Raw genomic sequence first — 22,437 nt, forward strand, 5'->3', positions numbered from 1 at the left:
TGCAGGCAAGTTGTTCCACGGGTGAATTGTACTCACTGTCAGGAAATTTCTCCTTAGTTCTAAGTTGCTTCTCTCCTTGATTAGTTTCCACCCATTGCAAATACTTGACAAAACTTCTTCAAATATCTTAAGGGCTCTTTTAACAGGTCAGCTGTCCACTGTTTCACTGTTGCAATCATACAAATCCAGTTCGTACAGGTAGACCTCGATTTACAACCACGGTTGATCCCAAAGTTAATGTTGCTAAGCAGGAGAATTGTTCACTGAGTTTTGCCCCATCATACACCCTTTCTTGCCACAGTTGTTAAGTGAATCACTGCAGTTGTTAACTTAGTAACACGGTTGGTACATGAACCTGGCTTCCCCCATCGACTTTGCTTGTCAGAAGGTCACAAAAGGGCAGTGGTGGGATTCAGCCAGTTTGTTGTGGCTCCGTTGCCTGAGCCTGGGCTATCGACAGATGCAGACTCTGAGAGTGAGGGGGAGGAGTTGGCAAGGCCTCCCTCTCCAGGACCCTCCTCTCTGGCAATGCCTCCGGAGGACACCGAAGGCCAAACGATAGGCTCAGAGCCAAGCACGTCCCCGCAGCCACAGGTGGACAGCGATGAAGTAGATAAGTGCTGGCTGGACCCGCGACAGAGGCGCAGGGAGAAGCGTGCACAGCAGAAGGGAAGGCATGCCAGAGATTAGCTGAGTCACTGGACCACACCCCACAGGGTATAAATGTGGGTGTGGTGGCCGGTTCAGTTTGTGACGAGCAAAAACTGGAAATACTCCATGATCTCTGCGTTACTGGACTTTGCCTGCTTTATCGGACTGCATTTGGACTAATCCTTGTATTATTGACACTCTGCCTGTTTTATCGGAATGCTGCAGTCTAATCTTTGTTTTGTGTGAATAAAGTCTGAATTGGCAGCTAGCCACTGGGTTGCTGCCAGCTTTATCATCAAAGAGTTTTGTTGTGTGGCTTATTAACTCCGGGCTGTCTGTGGGTGTGTGTGCGTGGTACGGGGACAAAACACAGTTCGCACCACTTCGGGAGAACCGGTTGTTAACTTTCTGAGCAGTTTGGTGAACTGGTTGTTGGAAAAAATCATTAGAGCAGAGAACCGGTTGTTAAATTATTTGTATCCCACCACTGCTTCCCCTGGAGTGGAGCCCACCAAGCCATGCCTACCAAGCCACACCCACAGAACCGGTAGTAAAAATTTTTGAACCCACCACTGCAAAAGGGGATCACAAAACTCCGACCACGGCAAACTTCATAAATACGAATCAGTTGCCACGTGACCATGGGGATGCTGCAACGGCAGTAAGCATGAAAAACGCTTTTTTAAGTCACTTTTTTCGCTGCCATTGTAACTTCAAACAGTCACTAAACGAACTGTTGTAATTTGAGGACTACCTGTATTATTCGTGTGGAGAAGAGCAACAAAGGTCGGGAAGCTAAGCCATATAATGAATGATTAAGGGAACCAGTTATGTCTAGTCCTGGGGTGTCAAACTCGATTTCATTGAGGGCCACATCAGGGTTGTGTTTGATCTCGGAGGGCCAGGGTGGACATGTCACTCGTGTCAGGGGTGCCTGTCGCGGCTCGAGCGCTCTGCCAGCCAAAACAGGCTCCCAAGCTCTGTTTTCAGCTGGGACAGCCTCCTGCAACCCTCTGCCAGCGAAAACGGAGCTCAGGAAGGGCCGTTTTCTTAGAAAGGGAGGAAGAAGAAAGGAGTGGGGGGGGGAAGTAGAAGGGGAGGAGAGGAGGAATGAAGAAAGTAGAAAGGGACAGAAGAAGGAAGAGGAGGGAAGAAGAAGAGGAAAGGTTGTGGTAAAACAAAGAAGAGGAAATGGTAAAGGAGCAGCCCCGAACAAATAAAAATGAAAGTTAAAGGATAAGATGAATGATCAATGATTAATGATGGATAAGAGACTGTACACTTAAATATGTTAATGAGGAATAAAAATAAAAAAAAATATGGGAAAAAAAAAAGGAAGGCTCGTTTTAGCTGGAAGAGGCACCACGGGCCAGTCCAGTGGTGGGTTGCTCCCGGTTCTGTCCGGTTCTTGTGAACCGGTAGTAAAAGCAGTGGGAGGCTCCACCCACCTGCCTGGACGTCATAATGGATCATCTGTGCCTGCGTAGAAGTGCATGCGTGCATGCTCCCATTGCAAATTGGTAGTAAAGGTAAGTAGAACCCACCCCTGGGCCAGTCCTTCACTGTTCGCAGGGTGGCACCGCGGGCTAGATCTAAGCACCCCGTGGGCCAGATCCGTGGGCCAGATCCAGGCCTTGAGTTTGACACCCCTGGTCTAGTCTAATGAAGAGAAGGATTAGGGGCAGTGATGGGTTGCCCCCAGTTCGCACCGGTTCTATAGAACTGGTAGTAAAACCGGCGGGAGGCTCCGCCCACCAACCCCGACATCATCAAAACACTTCTGCGCATGTGCATGGCCCCACTGCGAACCAGTAGTAAAGGTAAGTAGAACCCACCCCTGATTAGGGGTGATACGATAGCTGTCTTCCAATACTTGAAGGGCCATCACACAAGAAGAGAAGATTAACGTGTTCTCCAAGGAACCTGACAACAGGACAAGAAGCAATGGGTGGAAGCTCATTAAAGGGAGATCGAACCTGGAAATAAGTATGAATTTCTGAAGCTGAGAACAATTCATTAATGGAACAGTTTGCCTCCGAAAGTTCAAGTGTTCCATCGCTGGAGGTTTTCAATGTATTTGTCGGGGTCATGCAACATATTTCCAATTTGAACTGTTCAAATTCCAACGTGTTCTGCTCCAAGCGCACAACTCTCATTTTGAAGAAGACAGCAGCTCTTTCAAGCACAACATGGGAATTTTTGAGCATCTGGAGAGTATTTAGAACTCTATTTTTTATTTTTATTTTTTAATTTGATTTATATGCTGCCCTTCTCCGGAGACTCAGGGTGGTTTACAATGCGTTAAGCAATAGCCTTCATACTTTTGTATATTTATACAAAGTCAGCTTATTGCCCCCACAATAAATAAACTCTAAATACTCTAAGGGGGTGGAATTCACTTACCTTCGCTACCGGTTCGCATATGTGAACGTTCGCGCCTCCTCCTCGCATACACGGAGCCTTCTGTGCATGCGCAGAGGGTCAAAAACAGGACGTGAGGACGTCCGGGTGGATGGACAGAGCCTCCCACCACTGGCACTACTGGATCGCGTGATCTGGATAGAACCGGCTGAATTTCACCACTGCTCTGTTTCAGTTGGAAAATACTTCATGCCGAATTTGAAACACCTTCAGACCCTGGTCTCTGCCTGATGAATGAGACGAATCAGAGATCAACATCGAAGGGGGAAATCATTCTAACATGAGAAATGCACAAATCCACTAAGAAGTTAAGGTTTGTTCATTAAGAGTTGTTTCCTCCCACAAATACCTCTATATAGCTTTGCTGCGTTGCTACTTTTGTTCCATCCGAGGGACTGAAAAACGCACCTTCAGATCAAACAGGAGTTAGGGATTGATTGTAGCGGTTTGCCCAAGAATTCCTGCAAGACGTATCCTTTAAGGATCAGAGGAAAAGATGGGAACATTTTTCTACAAAACCACTACTGTTTAGATACTTAGGAAGAACCATATGTTTGCTTCAGAAGGAGAGGAATGTTTTTAGGAAGAGATTCAATCCCGCAAATATGCAGGGAGCAGCTGATGAATACCCATATAAACCGTAAGAGCGCGGTATGCAAGAAGAGGAAACGGATATGGCCACAGACCCATACTGATAGAGACAAACAACAGATATCTTGTTAAAAGGAAGATACAGATCATCCCTCCGAAACACATGTGGCTGCCAAAAACAGCAAAGATCATAATTATGGAGGAATCTCACTGTTTATTGATTCCATGCTGGAGAATATATACACAACGTCTGCCTCCCTCCTTCCAACGTGGCTCGTCTTTGAAATCCTGAAGGCATCATCTGGCATCAATGTGCTAATCAATCTGTTGGAAGTATAGCGAATCTGCATGTTCGAACCGTATTTTTAAGACTTTGATGTCGGGTTACATAATTCATACGAACAGCCTGAAGCTGAACTTGGCACCATATGTCCGAGAACCTCCCTATTCATTTCCTGCTTACCCGTGGAATCCCTAATTATCAACTTTCCGATTTCTAGAAAGTATTCAAATGTGCACATTCATTCCACCTCTGAAACGAAATCGTGAGGTACCACTTTCAGAACTGCTTTGCAATTTAAGGATATGCGCTTCCCAAATACACTTCCCAAATAAACTGTATGAAGAACGGTTGCAGGAACTGGGTATGTCTAGTTCGGGGGTCAGCAACCTGCGGCTCCGGAGCTGCATGCGGCTGTTTGGTCCCTCTGTTATGGCTCCCTGTCAGGTGATCCCACCACTGGCTGGCCCTCCCCTTCCAGCCACTCCTCGCCTGGCCTGAGAAGGTAAGGGCGACGGCGCGGGATGGAGAAGCGGCCAGGGCAGAGACAGAGAGATACAGAGAGGGGTGGAGATAGAGAGACATAGAGAGTTACAGAGAGAGGGGGAGAGAGGGGGAGGGAGGGAGGGAGGAGAGAGAGAGAGATGTCAAAAGGATTTTGTGGTTCCCGGTCTTTTTTAACAACTGGTTCTCTGCCCTAATGACCGGCTGGGTAGGTGTGGCTAAGGATGGGGGGTCATGTGACTGGTGGAAGTGAGTGACATTGGGTTAGCCACACCCACCCAGGTTTTGTGGCTCCCGGTGTATTCTTTTCTGTGGGAAACGGGTCCAAATGGCTCTTTGAGTATTTAAGGTTGCAGACCCCTGGTCTAGACAAAAACACGATTGCCAGTGAAATATCACAGATAATTTTCTCAGGACTCAACTGAACCTTTACAAGTGTAAGACATATGCTGGTACATCAAAAATATTGTTTTGTTTTTTTTTGGTGTTCCACCCGGATAATGTCTTATTGCACTGACAAGTCTGCTTTGCAAGGAATCAGCCGTCACAATAAATCAGCACACAGAACCTGCCATTTCAATCTGGTATCCTGCAAATCATCCCTGATCTGAGTAACAAACTGCCCGTCTGAAATTAATTTCACTGATCAACTCAAGAAATGACCTGCTGTTGGAACTCCCGGCATTAAATTCATATGTTTTATAAAACCGCAGGAATTTTGGAAAGGAATTTCTCCCGATGCAGTTTTAAAGAAGCCTCACAGAGCTTTCATAACACAGGCAGACCTCCACTTATGACCACAGTTGACCCCAACCTTTCTGTTGCTAAGTGAGACCGTTGTTAAATGAGCCTCGCCCCATCGCACAACCTTCCTTGCCACCGTTGTTCAGGGAATCACTGCAGTTGATTAAGTTCGCCACACGGTTCTTAAGTGAATCTGGGTCTTCCCCATTTACTTTGCTTGTCAGAAGGTCGCAAAAGGGGATCACATGATCCCGTCATAAATATGAACCAGTTGCCAAACGTCTGAATTTGGATCATAGGATCCTGAGAATGCTGCAACCGTCATGTGAAAAAACGGTCATAATGTCAAGTGCCAGGGATCTCATGACATCCAGGCCAGGGGTGGGTTCTAAATTTTTTTACTACTGGTTCTGTGGGCGTGGCTTATTTTGTGGGCATGGCTTGGTGGGAGGGTAATGTGACTGGGTGGGCGTGGCCAACCTTTTCTTTTTTTTTTTTACTTTTAAAAGCATTTTTTCTACAACCTTAAGAGGTTGCAGAAAACAATGCTTTGAAAAGCCTCTGACGATCAGGCAATTCAGCTGAGATCGTCAGAGGCTTTTCAAAGCATTTTTTTTTAACCATTTCTTCGGCTGAAAAGGTTGTAGAAAACAATGCTTTGAAAAGCCTCTGATGATCCCAGCTGAGCTGCAGGATCATCAGAGGCTTTTTTATTTTTTACTTTTAAAAGCATTTTTTCGGCCGAAGAGGTTGTAGAAAAAATGCTTTTAAAAGTAAAAAAAAAAAAAAAAAAGCCTCTGATAAGGTGGGCAGGGTAAGCGAGCGGCAACCAGGCCGGAGACCGGTTCGGAGGCGTGGCCAGCCAACGTTATTGTGGGAGGGGTCACGTGCACATGTGTGGGGGGACAGGGGGAGCATGGGGGGTTGCAGGCACATGCCAGGGGGGCTGGGGCGCGAGGGGGTCATGCTCGCATTGCATTATGGGTGCAGGCACACATACATGGTGTCGCACGTGTGTGCACGTACTTTCGGCACGCAATAGCCATCAATGTACTACATTGTATTTCTAGCAGGATTACCAGATTCTGTAACAGCTTTGTTCCCTCTGCCATCCGTCTGGTAAACTCGCAAGTTTCATTTTTCTCACCATGTATATGTATACATCCAGATTAGACTGTGTTGTTTCTCTGTGTCATGTAATATATGTGAGTATATGCATAATTTTGTATTTATTTATTTATTTTGTCATGTTTATGTAGTGCATATTAGAGGTGGAGATCCTTTGAGAACGGTACGCAACGAAATATCATACCACAAACTGGATCCTCAATTTACCTACCTTAGAAAGGATGGAAGGCTGAGTCAACCTTGAGCCTGGTGAGATTCAAAACTTACAGTAATTGCAGACAGCTGGTGTTAATCACAATGCTATCAGTCTGCTGAGCCACCAGCCACCATTTAGCGACTCCTTAAAGTTACAACCGCACTAAAAAAGTGATTTACAACCATTTTTCACACTTATGACCATTGGAACATCCCCATGGAGATGTGATCAAAGTCCACACACTTGGCAACTGCTTCATACTTATGACCGTGGCCGTGCGCCAGGGTCACGTGATCCCCTTTTACGACCTTCTGTCAAGCAAAGTCAATAGGGAAGCCAGATTCGCTTAACGACCGTGTTGCTGACATAACAACTGCGGTGATTCTCTTAACACCTGTGGCAAGAAAAGTCATAAAACAGAACAAAGCTCACTTAAATACCGTCTCGCTTAGCAACAGAAATTTTGGACTCAATTGCGGTCGTAAATCGGGGACTACCTGTAATTACAGGCAGGCCAAGTCCCTCATTCATTCCCCTTGCAGCTAAAGCTGACAATTTGCAATTTCTCGTTATATGCCATGTATAGTTTTTTAAAGCTTTTTTTAAAAAAATCCTACGGTGTATTACGAGGTGCCATGACTTGTAAAAAAAAGAAGAAGAAGAGTTGCAATATGCAAATAAAAACTTATTTCAAAAAGTGCTGAAGGCAGAAAGATTGGAAAGGATGCAGTGCCAGGGGTGAAATCCAGCAGTTCTGACAGGTTCTGCAGAACTGGTAGCGGAAATTTTGAGTAGTTTGGAAAACCGACAAATGCCACCTCTGGCTGGCCCCAGAGTGGGGTGGGAATGGAGATTTTGCAATATCCTTCCCCCAGGAGTGGGGAGGGAATGGAGATTTTGCAGTATCCTTCCCCTGCCACGCCCACCAAGCCAAGCCATGCCCACCAAGCCACACCACACCCACCAAGCCACGCCCACAGAACCAGTAGTAAAAACAAATGAATTTCACCACTGTGCAGTGCCCTCCTAATCGTCAGCAAGGAGATGAAGCTTTGTTTGGGTTTTTTTTAGACTTGGTGAGTGATTCGAACTGGGAAGTTTTCAAAACAACCACAACAACAAATAAAAAAGCAAGTTTCCCAAAAGGATTTGCACTTAACGTCCTTGGCAGCTACTGGAATTCACTGGTATGCATCCTTGAAATGGATTTTGAACACCTGCAGCTCTGGAGTTGCAGTTCAACTGTTTTGGGGAATTGCTTATATGCCATTTCATTCGATTTCCCCTAAGGAGGAAATTAATTTTACAGCTATGTCAGTGGGTGGGAGGGAGGGTGGCTCTCTCCATGCTTTTTTTCTCTCTCCTGGCATCTTCCCTACCTTTGAAATCCTTGGAGGGGGGGGGGAAGGGGGCAGGTGCATAAATAGAACAGCTTTTAATCAATAGCAAGTTTGCCCACAGCATCCCTCCAGTGGGAAGTACACCTGTGGTAATAAAATCCTAGGGGTAAATAACTCACTGAATTTGCAAGGAGCGGCGGCTGGGTTAGTCAGCAGGCAACCTTTAAGCAAAACCATTTGCAAAGGGCATTGCTAAGAAGAATGCAACGAATGTTTTCCAGGAAATGCAGAGGTCAGTCTCTAACAGCACAATGCAGAACAATACAGGTTGTCCTTGCCTTACAACAGTTCATTTAGTGACCGTTCGAAGTTGCAAACACCACTGAAAAAAAGAGGGACTTTTATGACCAGTTTTCATATTTACGACTCTTGCAGCCCATACGCGGCCTGTGCAGTTAGTAGCTGATTCAGACAGCGAGGAGGCTGGTGTGGTGCTGCGCCAGCAGCCTGTGCAGCTGGCACTTGAGTCGGACAATGAGGAGGATGGAGAAGATGTGGTGCCAGAGGCGGGGATTCAGCCAGGGCCTTCAGAACCTCCAGAAGCTCCCTTAAGTGAAAAGGACGAAGAGGAGGAAGGAGCCTCTTCTCGATGCACAGGGGCACAGAGCTGCCAAAAGGCAGGAGTGGCTCCTCAGGAGGAGGGGCTAATTGAGGCTAATTGGCCACTCCCTTAGCCTATTTAAGGAGGAACGCCGACTGAAGCAATTTGCAGGGAACAACTTCGTTCACATACCTTTGTGTCTTGTCTTGCTTATCTTATCAGCTTCCTGCAAATTGCTTCTGGGCATTCTGCCAACCACAGTAAGCTTTCAGTATTATTCTTTGAATTCTTGGCGGCTGTTAATGCAGTTAATTAACAGCCGTTGTTGTAAAAAACTGGTTTATTTAGTAAACTAAGGTTTGAATGGACTTTGTGTGTGCTGCGTTCTTTGGGGTCCGTAGCTGGGGCAGAACAGTGGCATCCCCATGGTCACGCGATCAAAATTTGGACGCTTGGCAACGGTCTCAAATTTATGACGGTTGCAGTGTCCCCCGGGGTCACGTCCTCAACTTTTGCGACCTTCTTATCAGCCAAGTCAACGGGGAAGGCAGATCCACCAACGACCGTGTTACTAACTTTACGACTACAGTGATTCGCTGAGCAACGGTGGCAAGAAAAGTCGTAAAACGGGGACAAAACTCACTCAAATAGTTCAACTGTGTTGCAAATCGAGGAAAATTGGGGACCCACAGAATCACACTTAGAGTTTTTTTAAAAAAAAAAAAATATTCTTGAGTCTGATGCTTTGTTTGACAGCACCTTCACTTCCCAGGATTTTTTTTAAAAAATATTTATTATTTTAAAGAAAGCTAGTAGGTATTAAAACAGGTATCAGGGGATACCCAAGCCACCACAGATTCAGCCTGGGGATTAAAAGGTACCAAACCAGTTTCAACACCTTTGAGACAAATTGACCGGTTCTGGAAGAAGTGAAGGACTTCATTATTATTATTTTTCCCCCCCTTTTTTTGGTAAAACAAGGCTGCCACAGTAATGCAGAACCAGGTGGGCACGGCTGCAATAACCTGCGGCGTTTTCATGTTTTGGTTTGCCTGGATAGCCGCAGGTGCTTATTGGAGCAGACAGCTCTGCCATTAAGCACACCTGGAGCTGTACTTCCAGTAACTCATTTGGAAATTGGAAAGATGGATGAGACACAGAGCCATGTATAAGATCATAGGGCTGGATAGCAAACTTCATGAGCTTGCCATCTCATATTATAAACCTTGGCATTCCCCTGGCTTTCCTTATTTATCTAAACTGCAGGTTTTAGCACCAGCTCTGCGAGCCGTTAAAAACAAGGAAAGGATTATGCTTTCCACCAGTAAGGGTAGTCCTCGAATTACGGCCACAATAGGGCCCAGGATTCTTGGAGTCTTAGTGAGCAACCAATTAAATGTGAGCCAGCAATGTGTGGCAGCGGCAGTCAAAAAAGCCAATGCAATCCTAAATTGCATTAACAGAGGCAGAGGTGGGTTTCAGCAGGTTCTTACCAGTTCTGGAGAACCGGTAGCGGAAATTTTGAGTAGTTCGGAGAACCGGTAGTAAATATTCTGACTGGCCCTGCTCCCATCTATGCCTCCCAAGTCCCAGCTGATCGGGAGGAAATGGGGATTTTGAAGTAACCTTCCCCTGGATTGGGGAAGGAATGGAGATTTTACAGTATCCTTCCCCTGAAGTGGAGATGGGAATGGAGATTTTACAGTATCCTTCCCCTGCCACGCCCACCAAGCCATGCCACGCCCACCAAGTCACACCCACAGAACCGGCAGTAAAAAATTTTGAAACCCACCGCTGAACAGAGGGATACAATCAAGATCAAGGGAGGTACTAATACCACTCTATAAAGCCTTAGTAAGACCCCACCTAGAATACTGCATCCAGTTTTGATCACCACACTATAAAAAAATAGCCAGCAGTTCGAATCTCACCGGCTCAAGGTTGACGCAGTCTACCATCTTTCGGAGGTGGGCAAAATGAGGACCCAGATTGTTGGGGGCAATAGGTTGACTCTGTAAACCGCTTAGAGCAGGGGTGTCAAACTTGATTTCATTGTGGGCTGCATCAGGGTTGTGTTTCACCTCAGGGGGGCGGAGTAGCCGTGGCCAGGGTGGGCATGGCCAGCTCAATGTCGCTCGTGTTGGGGGCGCCTGTGGTGGCCTGAGCTCTCTGCCAGCAAAAACAGGCTCCCGAGCTCCGTTTTCGGCTGTGACAGCCTCCTGCAACCCTCTGCCAGCAAAAAGAGAGCTTGGGAGGGCCGCCGTGGCTCCCCCAAGTTCTGTTTTCACTGTCAGACGCACCGCAGGCCGGTCCTTTGCTGTCTCCAGTGTGGCTCCACGGGCCAGATCTAAGCATCCCACGGGCGGTATGCGGCCCCCGGGCCTTGAGTTTGACACCCCTGGCTTAGAGAGTGCTGTAAAACACCACAAAGCGGTATACAGATCTAAGTGCTATTGCTCTCCATCCATACTAAATTTTGTGTTGGCAGATCGTGCCATTTTTACCTCAAAAGAAACCGATCAAACATTTGTTTGCATTTCGTATTTTACCCTTCATTCTACAGTACATTGCTGATTAGATTCAAGTGCCATCTGTCTAGGTTTCTCAACCCTGTCTTCTCCCAAACACTCAGAGTGGGTTATTTCATTTTCAGTATTTTTATATACATATGACAGGAAGACCTTTGCTTTCTAAATTGTGGAGTAACCTGTTAGAAAGCTATTACACCAATGTACACAGGCCTACACACTCCTCCCACTGCTATTGTTCTTTGCATTTACAAAAGGTATATATATACACACACACACACACACACATATATATATATATTTGCAAGACCTATTGAGATAAATTCTTTTATTCCCAAGATATTTATACACATATATATTTGCAAGACCTATTGAGATAAATTCTTTTATTACCAAGATATTTTCTACCAAACCATTCACAACTATCAAGCTGAAGTAGAAAGAGAGAGAGAGAGAGAGAGGGAAAGAGAGAATATTTATTCTTAGCACTGAGAAAGTTGGTTATCGCTGCCCCTTTCCAGGTGAAAAAACATTTGCATTATTGTAACCAATTCACTTGTGCTGACTGAAAAGCTACACAAACACACCTGGGGCTTTCAAAAAAGAAAAAGAAAAAAGGACTTAATCGTATATTAAGGTAAACATGTTAAGGACAAGAATATTTTGAGTCATCAAAAAGGGTTCGTAGCTCTCCGTTATTATTTAAAATAAATGCCCTTTTCTGTTTGTTGGATGTATACAGTGTGTGTGGGGGGGATTAATGTGTGTGAGAATGCTACAAACTGAAGAATGCCCTCAATTATATGACATAAAAGGTAAAGGTTCCCCTTGCACATATGTGCTAGTCGTTCCCGACTCTAGGGGGCGGTGCTCATCTCTGTTTCAAAGCCGAAGAGCCAGCGCTGTCCAAAGACGTCTCCGTTGTCATTTGTCCGGTTCCTTGGTTGTGAGTTCTGTGCCTTGCGTTTTTTTGCTTTTTTTTCTGCCTCTGAAACTTCTGAAACAGAGCTTCAGAAAAAAAGCCTCTGAAGCTCTGTTTGGGGGCTTTTTTTCTGAAGCTTCGTTTCTGATGCTTTTTTCAGCCTCTGAAACCTCCGTTTGAGAAGCTGGAGTATAAGACGCACCCAGATTTTCACCCTCTTTTTTGGGGGGAAAAGGTGCATCTTATGCTCCGAAAAATACAGTAGTTATCCTTGTGTCTAGTTGTTCTGGTGTGCAATACCCTATAGCAGTGATGGCTAACTTTTTTGTCATCGCTTGCCAGGAGTGGGGGGGGGGGGCTGGGGAGGCGTGCGCGCACGTGCCCCCACCCATAATTTTGTGCATCCCACCCCCATACATGCACGCGCGACCCCCCCCCTCCCCCTTCCTGGCATGCAATGGCCCGGTAGGCCCGTTTTTCTCTCTCACCTGGCTCCAGAGCCTCTCTAGGAGTCTGGGGAGGGCAAAAACTGCCTTCCCCACCCCCCCGGAGGCCCGTTTGCTAATTTTTGGTGGGCCCAGAAGGCCTGAAAATCAACCGGATGGCACGTGCATGTGCGCCAGAGTTGAGCTCCTGTGCCCACTGATATGGCTACATGTGCCACCTGTGGCACACGTGCCATAGGTTCGCCATCACGGCCCTATAGCATATAGAAGTTGAAACAGTTTATGTCCAGGATGTGAGGGCTCTGTAACAGTGGTGGGTTGCCCCCGGTTCAGACCGGTTCTATATGACCCCGACGTCATCAGGCGCAGAAGCGCGCATGCAGCCCCGTTGCGAACCAATAGTAAAGGTAAGTAGAACCCACCCCTGGTCTGTAGATATTTTTCACAGCCCTCTTTTTGACTCATGCAGTGTACAGGTCCTCAATGGAAGGCAGGCTGGTAGCCATTGTTTTTTGCCGAATGACTTTTAACTTTGTTTTTTGCCAAATGGTATTTTAACTTTGTACTGTGGTTATTGTGGATTTTATTGTTGTGAGCCGCCCTGAGTCCGTTGGAGATAGGGCGGCATATAAGTTAAATAAAATAAATAAAATACAATACAATAAATGATGGAAACAGGTGGTCTTCAGGATAGCCAACACACCCTGTAAAGAACATTTTTGTGTTACAGTAATTAATCATCAATATGCTTATATATCTCTCTCTCTAGATGGTGCAATCTCCCTCATTCTCTTCCTCACGCACACATGCAGGTGAGATCCGTGGCTGGCTCCCCCTGTCACAGGACTCATGAATCAGCTGCTTACGTCAACATCCTTGCATTTTTCTACCCTGCCTGGAGAACACCTGGATATTCGTGTTGTCATTTGCTGAGACCCTGGCGCTGGGCGTACTTGCCAAGGACTCTGCCGGGGAAGGCTTATTGCAAAGGCAAAGAGGTGGGCGACCTTTTACTGATCCTTTCTGGTGACTGATCCTGTGCCAGCCAATTGCCCAGGTGAGGGTTCTTTCAGAACTTGATCTGATGAGTCTTTATATTTGAGTGATCAGCTGGGGAAGCAAACATCTGAAGCACAACAGCTGATGATTTCAAGGTGTGAGGCCCTGGACTCTAGGCCGGGGACATTCCCTCTTCTCCTAAAAAGTCTGTCTTGACTCACAGTGACTTGCCTGGGTAAATCCATATAAATTTATTGGCAGCATTTTGAGAAATGGATTGCCCTGGCCCAGGGGTGCAATTCAGCAGGTTCTGACCGGTTCTGGAGAACCGGTAGCGGAAATTTTGAGTAGTTCGGAAAACCGGCAAATACCACCTCTGGCTGGCCCCAGAGTGGGGTGGGAATGGAGATTTTGCAATATCCTTCCCCCAGGAATGGGGAGGGAATGGGGATTTTGTAGTATCCTTCTCCTGCCACGCCCACGAAGACACACCACGCCCACCAAGTCACACCCACAGAACCGGTAGTAAAAAAATGTGAATTCCACCACTGCCCTGGCTGCCTTTTTAGGGCCGGGAAAAGGCTTGGACCAAAAGCCACTCAATTGGTTTCATGCCTAAGGCAGGACTGGAACTCATGGCCCATTGGTTTCTGGCCTTAAACCAATTCAAACAGTGGGGACAAAGTCCATGCATCTTAAAAGTTGAGAAACACTGATATAGGGCTATGTCAGAGGTCGACAACTTTAAACGCTCAAAAGAGCCACAAAGGTCTTAACTGGAAGCCCCCCGTTCAATTCTGGAGCTGACCGGATGTCAGGTTCCCCCACCATAGTCTCCTCCTAGCGCAGCATCCTTTTTCCTCTGCCGACCGGAAGTTCGGTTCCTTCACCATAGAGTCTCCTCCTAGCGTGGCGTCCTTTTTCCTCTACCTGTCCTAACCGAAACCCCTATCAATTGTGTAGCCGACCGGTAACAGGGAGCCGCAGCAGAGGGATGAAAGAGTCACATGCTGCTCCAGAGCCGCAGATTGCCGACCCCTGGGCTACGCATTATATTTGATTTATATCCCTCCTTTATTATTGATAACGAATTTCATGGCAGCAAACATAAACCATACTCCTTCCTCCTCCTCTTTTTTCCCCACAACAACCCTGTGAGGTGGGTTGGGCTGAGAGAATGTGACTGGCCAAAAGTCACCCAGCTGGTCATAAGTTGATGACTACCTTATTCTTTATAGCAATAGCCCTTAGACTTATATACCACTTTACAGTGCTTTACAGCCCTATCTAAGTAGTTTACAGAGTCAGCCTATTGCCCCCAACAATCTGGGTCCTCATTTTACCCACCTCAGAAGGATGGAAGGCTGAGTCAACCTTGAGCCTGGTGAGATTTGAACTGCCAAATTGCAGGCCGCCGGCAGGCAGCAGAAGTAGCCTGCAGTAGCCATCGTGGCTTATGGGAAAATTTTGTTTGGTACTCATCATTTTTGGTACCGGACCCAGGGGTGAAATGCTCCCGGTTTAGCCAAACCAGTAGCGATGGCGGGTGGTGGTTCAGAGAACCGGTAGCTATGGCGGTGCCAGGCTCCACCCACCCACCCAGTTGTCGTTACTTCCTGGTTTTAACCAGGAAGTAACCTGTTTTTTACTCTGCGCATGCACAGAAGGGTCCGCGCGGCATGTGCACTTCCGAACCGGTTGGGGAGGTAAGTAGATTTCATCCCTGACTGGAACCAGTTAAGGATGAGTACCCAGATACCACTGTAGCAATGGGGCAAATTGTCTCCTGTGAAACATTTTACCAATTCTACACAACAACCTCTTAACTTTCAGTCCAGTATTCTTGTTGCAAGAAACTAGCAAGTGAACTCCAATGGTTAATCCAGGATTAGAAGACATAGAAACCAGCACCTGCCAAGGGAACACACATTCATCTCTTAAAAGCGAGTTTAACACCAAAAGAAAAGGGAAAAAAATCCTCAAACGGCGAGCTCATATGGTAGAATATTCCTCGACAGCTGAGAATTTGCAACTTTCCCTCTCATTATCTTCCAAAAAAGCATATGAAAGGCGCAGAGGTCATTGGTCGATTATGCAAAGCTGGGAATAGAGAAAAAGTGAACCGTGTTTTGCTCCAACCTGTTTCACTTTAAATTTGACAGCCAATGGGACACCATATGTCTGACAGCTGTCTAAGCAAAGTAAGACTTCCAAAAAGAAAAAGAAAGGGAAAAAAAATAAGAGGAATACAAATCCCCCAACACGGGGATCTGGATTTGCAAGATGGGTGGTGAGCAGGAAAAAAGCAGTAATGTGTCAAAAATCCATTCAGGAGTCCATGGCTGCAACTTTAAACACTCAAAGAGTGTTTGATCTAGCTAGTCAAGGTACAACTATCCCTTGACTAGCTAGATACCTGTGCTTCGCTACAAAACTATGTGATCAGGCTAGATAAATTGACATTTACAGCTTGAAAAATAACAAGTAGTTACGATCGGCATCTCCTCTCCTCTTCTCTCCCTCAGGCTTGCCCCACAGAAGCCTCTCCTCCCCTATCCCCCTTCTCTCCCTCAGGCTGGCTGCATTGATCCGCTCCTATCCCCTTCTCTCCCTCAGACTTGCCTCCCAGAGGCTTCTCCTATCTTATCCCCTTCTCTCCCTTTCAGGTGGGGAATAGAATGTCTAAACTCCCAGTCTGCAGGTCGGATGAGTCACACACTGGCCACACCCACGCCAAAGTGGCAGTTGGAACAGAGTTCCTTTCAGGTGGGGAGGGGCAGTACAACATCTAACTGCTTAGCATCAGAGTGTGTTAATAATAATATAAGAAATACTAATGATCTGATGGTCATTTTGAAAAATCCTTTCTTAGCGAGCACCTAGAAGCCAAGAGGAACATATGTGCCAAATTTCAAATTTGTAGGCTTTACGGTTCTGGAGATTTCATGATGATGCATGAGCAGTATTTTCCTTTTATATATATAGTTTTAACAACCGTTCAAAGCTACAACGGTGTTGAAAAAAGTGACTTACAACTCGTCCTCGCACTTACAACCATTGCAGCCTCCTTGAAGTCCCATGACCTGGACAACTGGTATGTGTTTATAATGATTGCAGGATCACGCAGGATCACATGATCGCCATTTGTGACCGTCCCAACTGGCTGCTGACCGGCAAAGTCGATCAGGGAAGCTGGATTCCTTTAATGACCCCAGCAAATAAGACTGCAAAATCAGACGTGACTCACTAGCTTTCAGTGGTATTCTATGTCAAAATGGACGGCCAACAAATTTGATATAAATTTGTTGCTGCTTAACGATGGAAGTTCCAGCCCCAATTGTATTTGTAAGTCAAGGACTGCCTGTATACACCCGACACAGGGAGAACACAAACCTCAACAGGCCTTCAATCATCTGCTGTTAATGATACAGAACTACAAAGCAAGTATTAAAAAGGAAAAACACTCTAGTACAGGAGTGTCAAACTCGATTTCCTCAAGGGCCGCATCAGGGTTGTGTTTGACCTCGGGGGGGGGAGTGGGCATGGCCAGGATGGGCATGGCCATGGTGGGTGTGGCCAGTTCGATATCCTGCAGCCCTCTGCCAGCGAAAACGGAGCCCGGGAGGGTTACATGCGGCCCTCCCAGGCTCTGTTTTCGGCTGTGTCGGCCTCCTGCAGTCCTCTGCCAGCAAAAATGGAGCTGGGGAGAGCCATGCACAGTCCTCCTGAACTCCATTTTCGTTGGCAGAGGCACCGCGGGCCAGTCCATTGGCTGTTTCCAGGGCGGCCCTGTGGGCCAGATCTACCCAGCTGCTGTGGCCTAGTGGTAGAGCTCTTGCCTCACAATCAGGAGATTGTCTTCAATTGGTGGACGGGTGGTCCTCAATTTACAACGGTGGATTTAGTGAACATTCAAAGTGACAACGGCACTGAAAAAAGTGACATATGACTGTTTTTCACACTTACAACCACTGCAGCATCCCCATGGTTACATGATCATAATTCAGACCTTTGGCAACTGACTCATATTTATGACGGTTGCAGTGTCCCAGGGGGGCCCTGTGATCCCCTTTTGTGACCTTCGGACAGTTACAACTTTGTTGTAACTTGGGACGCCAGATTCACTTAACAACCATGTTACTGACTGAATAACTGCAGTGATTCACTTAATAACTGTGGCAAGAAAGGTCGTAAAATGGGAGTAAAACTCTCTTAACAACTGTCTCGCTTAACAACAGAAATGTTGGCCTCAATTGTGGTCGTAAGACAAGGACTACCTGTATTTCCCTCTAAAATTATCGGGTTCTTTTAACCTTAGAATGAAGAAAAGGTTTCCGTTGGTATTTTTTCAGCCCAAAAACTAGTTTGTTCAATTACCAAGCTAGGTGATTTTTCTGAATGAGAGGTACAGTACATTTTATTTTGGGAATGTAAACAGTTGTCCTGTTGAATGAAGAAAGGATCTGACAGTCACCAATATTCATGGAAAGAGGCAAGCCACACATTGTGTCACTTCAGGGGCAAGGATGTTGCCCCGGGTGTCCAGTAGAGAAATATGGTCAGATTCCTGGCCTGCAGCTGGAAGGCCAAAAAGAGGAAAGACCCCCCAACATCAACCATGCAGACATATTCACAGGCAGTCTTCCTCATGGAGAGCACTTTCCTTTTATGCAAAACCTTCAGCCTTTTTGATGGATCTTCAGAAATGGAAATAAATAGCTGAAATCCTCTAGCTGAATACCATATTTTTCAGACTATAAGACACACTTTTTTGTCTCCCAAAAGGGGATGAAAATGTCTGTATTTATAGACCAAATATTGCCAAAGCCCTGCCCACCCACCGGGCCTTTTTTTGGCCTTGTTCAGGCCTTTTTTCGGCCCATTTTCGAGGCTTTTTTGGCCCATTTTTGAGACTTTTTTCAGCTCATTTTTGAGGCTTTTTTTGGCCTATTTTTGGGGCTTGTTTTTTCGGCTCTTTTCGGCCTGTTTTCGAGGCTTTTTTAGCCCATTTTTGAGGCTTTTTTCAGCTCATTTTTGAGGCTTTTTTCAGCTCATTTTTGAGGCTTTTTTGGCCTGTTTTTTGGCTTGTTTTTTCGGCTCTTTTCTACCTGTTTTTTGGCTTGTTTTTTGGGCTCTTTTCGACCTGTTTTCGAGGTTTTTTTGGCCCATTTTCGAGGCTTTTTTTGGCCTATTTTCAAGGCTTTTTTCGGCCCAATTTTTCGGAAAAAACAAAAATGGGGCAGGCAGAGGCCAAAACCTTTTTTTGTTGTTTTCCTCTTCTAAATTTAGGTGCGTCTTATAGTCAGGTGCTTCTTATAGTCTGAAAAATATGGTACATGCATTAGGACTTAGGGATATGCATTTATTTAAGACAGCTTTCTCCAATCAAGTGCTCCTTAAATAAACCAATCTTTAACTCCCATAATATACAATAAATTCTTTAACTTCCATAATATCCAATAAGCACGACTGGAGAATCCACTCTAACCCAGCAAGAAAATCATGGTTGGCGAAAGCTTCTTCAAATTCTTCTAATAGACTTCATGATGCACACACTCTCTTCAGTTTTGGACAGCTGTGTTTTAACCCAGGGGTCTTCCAAACTTGACAACTTTTAAGACTTGTGTCTATGGAGGTTTTCAGTCATGGTTGTCCAAAATGTGCTTTTCCGAAGAAGCTCCTTGGATGAGAAGCGAAACATTTTCAAGGAAAAACAAAGTCCAGTTTGCCTTTTGAAAAAGCACCTTTGGGATTAAGACTTGTGGGCTTCAACTCCAAGAATTCCTCCAAGGCTGAGGAATTCTGGGAGTTGAAGTCCACAAAGTCTTAAAGTTGCCAAGTTTGGAGACCCTCTGCTTTAACGGATAGATTTATTGCTCCTCAATTACCCTTCTTCACATCTTCTAAGATGGTCCATTAGGACCAAGTGGTCACTTACTTCTGCTGTTGTCTCTCTGAGATCCTGGATGCTTCAGCAGCTAATTTCCTGGCGATGAAATCTTCCCTTTTCAAGACTTCTCCACTTCCTCGAAAACCCAGCTCTACCAATTGGCGGGCCATTTCTTCATTCTGGAGAAGCAAATGAGAATTCAGGTGAACCTGAATTCCAATGACTTTCTAACTCTCTAACTTTACAGCAGGGATGAAATCCAGCAGGTTCTGACAGGTTCTGGAGAACCGGTAGCAGAAATTTTGAGTACTTTGGAGAACCAGCAAATACCACCTCTGGCTGGTCCCAGAGTGGGGTGGGAATGGAGATTTTGCAATATGCTTCCCCCAGGAGTGGGTTGGGAATGGAGATTTTGCAGTATCCTTTCCCTGCCACACCCACCAAGCCACACCACGCCCACCAAGCCACGCCCACAGAACCAGTAGTAAAAAAAAATTGGATTTCACCACTGCTTTACAGTAAATTTTTCATTTTGACTAAAGAACTTACTTGGATGAGTAACGAGACTCATTTAATAAACGTTGCTCCAGTTGCCACGATTTAACCTTTCTAGAAATGAGGTGAACCCGTAGAACACCAGGACTTTAATATTTACAGACCAGTAGAGTTAGTCAAAGTTGTTTTACGACTTTTCTTGCCACATTCGTTCAGTGAATCCCTGCAGTTATTAAATGAGTAACCTGTTTATTAAGTGAATCTGCGATTCCCCATTGCCTTTGCTTGTCAGAAGGTTGCAAAAGGGGATCGCATAACCCCAGGACACTGCAAGCGTCATAAATGTGAGCCAAGCATCCGAATATAAATCACTTGACCGTGGGGAGAGGAAGGGAATGCTGCAACGGTCATAAGTGTGAAAAACGGTCATAACTCACTTTTTTCAGTGCCATTGTAACTTCGAACGGTCACTAAGCGAACTGTTGTAAGTCAAGGACTACCTGCATTAATAGGGATGTTTGTTTTCTTCTGCTACTCCATAAAGCAGAGGTCTTCAAACTTGGCAGCTTTAAGATTTGTGGACTTCAACTCCCAGAATTCTCCAGCCAGTTATGCTTTAAGCTATGCTGGCTGGAGAATTCTGGGAGTTGAAGTCCACAAGTCTTAAAGCTGCCAAGTTTGGGGACCTCTGCCATAAAGTATGATGTATACATCAGATAACAATACCACTATTATGAGCCATGGTAGTACAGTGGTTAGAATCCAATACTGCAGGCTACTTCTGCTGACTGCCGGCCGCCAGCAGTTCGATCCTGACCGGCTCAAGGTTGACTCAGCCTTCCATCCTTCCAAGGTCAGTAAAATGAGGACCCAGATTGTTGAAGGCAATATGTTGACTCTGTAAAACCACTTAGAGAGGGCTCAAAAGCACTGTGAAGTGGTATATAAGTGCTATTGCTATGAGGACCGATATATAGCAGAGGGAAATAAATAAAAAGAAATGGGGAATGGGGAATCTAAGAAAGAAGCTTGCTGTAGACATCAGCAAAGGAATAAGGCTCTCGGGTCCTTTGCATCAAATACCTATTTCTGCAATCAGAAAAAGTAGACTTGATGGGAAAACACTTACAAAACTGCTGAGTTAAAGATGCCACAGCTCTCTTGGACATCGATGCTAAGTTTCTGCCTGGAAAGAATTAGCGGCACCGTTTTAAACAAAAGTGAAATAATATTTCCACCTCGTGGCAAACCTCAGGAACTGCAGTCCAATTTCATGGGTGTACATCCACTTCGGAGGTCCCGGAAAAGGTTGAGCCACAGGTTTCAAGGAAACCAACCCACAAGCTTGAAGAAGCAACCTTCACCTTCAAGCCAATGGAAGCTGAGCAAGGAAGGTTTGGCTATAACTATATGATGTCCAGCTTTCTCACCGAAGCACTGTACAGGTAGTCCTCACAGTTACAACAGTTCGTTTAGTGACCGTTCAAAATTACAGCGGCACTGGAAAAAAAGTGACATCACCATTTTTCACACTTCAGATTCCGTTAACAACCGTGTTACTCATTTAACGAACGGCAGTGGTTCGCTTAACAAGTGTGGCAGGAAAAGTTGTAAAATTTTGGGCTCAATTGTGTGTGTGTGTGTTTGTGAAAGTTGTACTTTTAGGGCAAAGGCAAAATAGAGAGATTGGTCACATTCAAGCATGTTTCCAGCTTGGGAAAGAAAGCTAAGATTCTTCACGGGGTCATTTTTTTAGGACAATACATCCATTTGGGCAACATGCTAAACTCGGGTTAGTGTTACCCTTTTCCAAAGCACCTGAAGGCCAGACAAGGAATAAAGGATGGAAACTGACCAAGGAGAGATTCAACCTAGAAATGAGGAGGAATTTTCTGACAGGGAGAACAATCAACCAGTGGAACAGAAGTTGCCTTCGGAAGTTGTGGGAGCTTCATCACTTAAGACTTTCAAGAAAAGATTGGACTGCTATTTGTCAGAAATGGTGTAGGGCAGTGGTGAAATCCAATTTTTTTTACTACCGGTTCTGTGGGCGTGGCTTGGTGGGCGTGGCTTGGTGGGCATGACAGGGGAAGGATACTGCAAAATCCCCATTCCCACCCCACTCCAGGGGAAGGATACTGCAAAATCTCCATTCCCTCCCCACTCCTGGGGGAAGGATACTGCAAAATCTCTATTCCCTCCCCACTCCAGGGGAAGGATACTGCAAAATCTCCATTCCCTCCCCACTCCTGGGGGAAGGATACTGCAAAATCTCCATTCCCTCCCCACTCTGGGGCCAGCCAGAGGTGGTATTTGCCGGTTCTCCGAACTGCGCTCAACATTTCCACTACCCGTTCTCCAGAACCTGTCGGGACCTGCTGGATTTCACCCCTGGTGTAGGGTCTTCTGCTTGAGAGGGGGGGGGGTTGGACTAGATGACCTTTAAGGTCCCTTCCAACTCTGTTAATCTGTTATTAACCCTTGGTGGGTTTGTGGTGGTTTACTTTTTGTGTAAACCCGACCCACTTGATTAGCTTAGGACTCAAAAAGAGCCTTGGTAGTACAGTGGTCTAAAGCACCCTGTCATTAACACAGCTGCCTGCAATTACTGCAGGTTCGAACCTTACCAGGCTCAAGGTTGACTCAGCCTTCCATCCTTTCTAAGGTAGGTGAAATGAAGACCCGGTTTGTGGGGGCAATA

The 22,437-nt window shown here is 45.8% G+C and overlaps 1 protein-coding gene across 1 annotated transcript in view; it reads right to left on the reverse strand.

Annotated features, from left to right (window-relative positions):
* CFAP299 (cilia and flagella associated protein 299) overlaps positions 1 to 22,437 on the reverse strand; it is a 294,342-nt gene that overhangs the window by 271,475 nt on the left and 430 nt on the right. The window contains exon 2 of the mRNA XM_070948954.1: positions 19,290 to 19,420. Within this exon, the coding sequence (XP_070805055.1) occupies positions 19,290 to 19,420 (131 nt within the window). The remainder of the gene's footprint in view (positions 1 to 19,289; positions 19,421 to 22,437) is intronic.

This window comes from Pituophis catenifer, unplaced genomic scaffold (genome assembly GCF_029215685.1).
Source record: "Pituophis catenifer annectens isolate HBS135680 unplaced genomic scaffold, rPitCat1.0.hap2 SCAF_8, whole genome shotgun sequence".
Lineage (NCBI taxonomy): Eukaryota > Metazoa > Chordata > Lepidosauria > Squamata > Colubridae > Pituophis > Pituophis catenifer.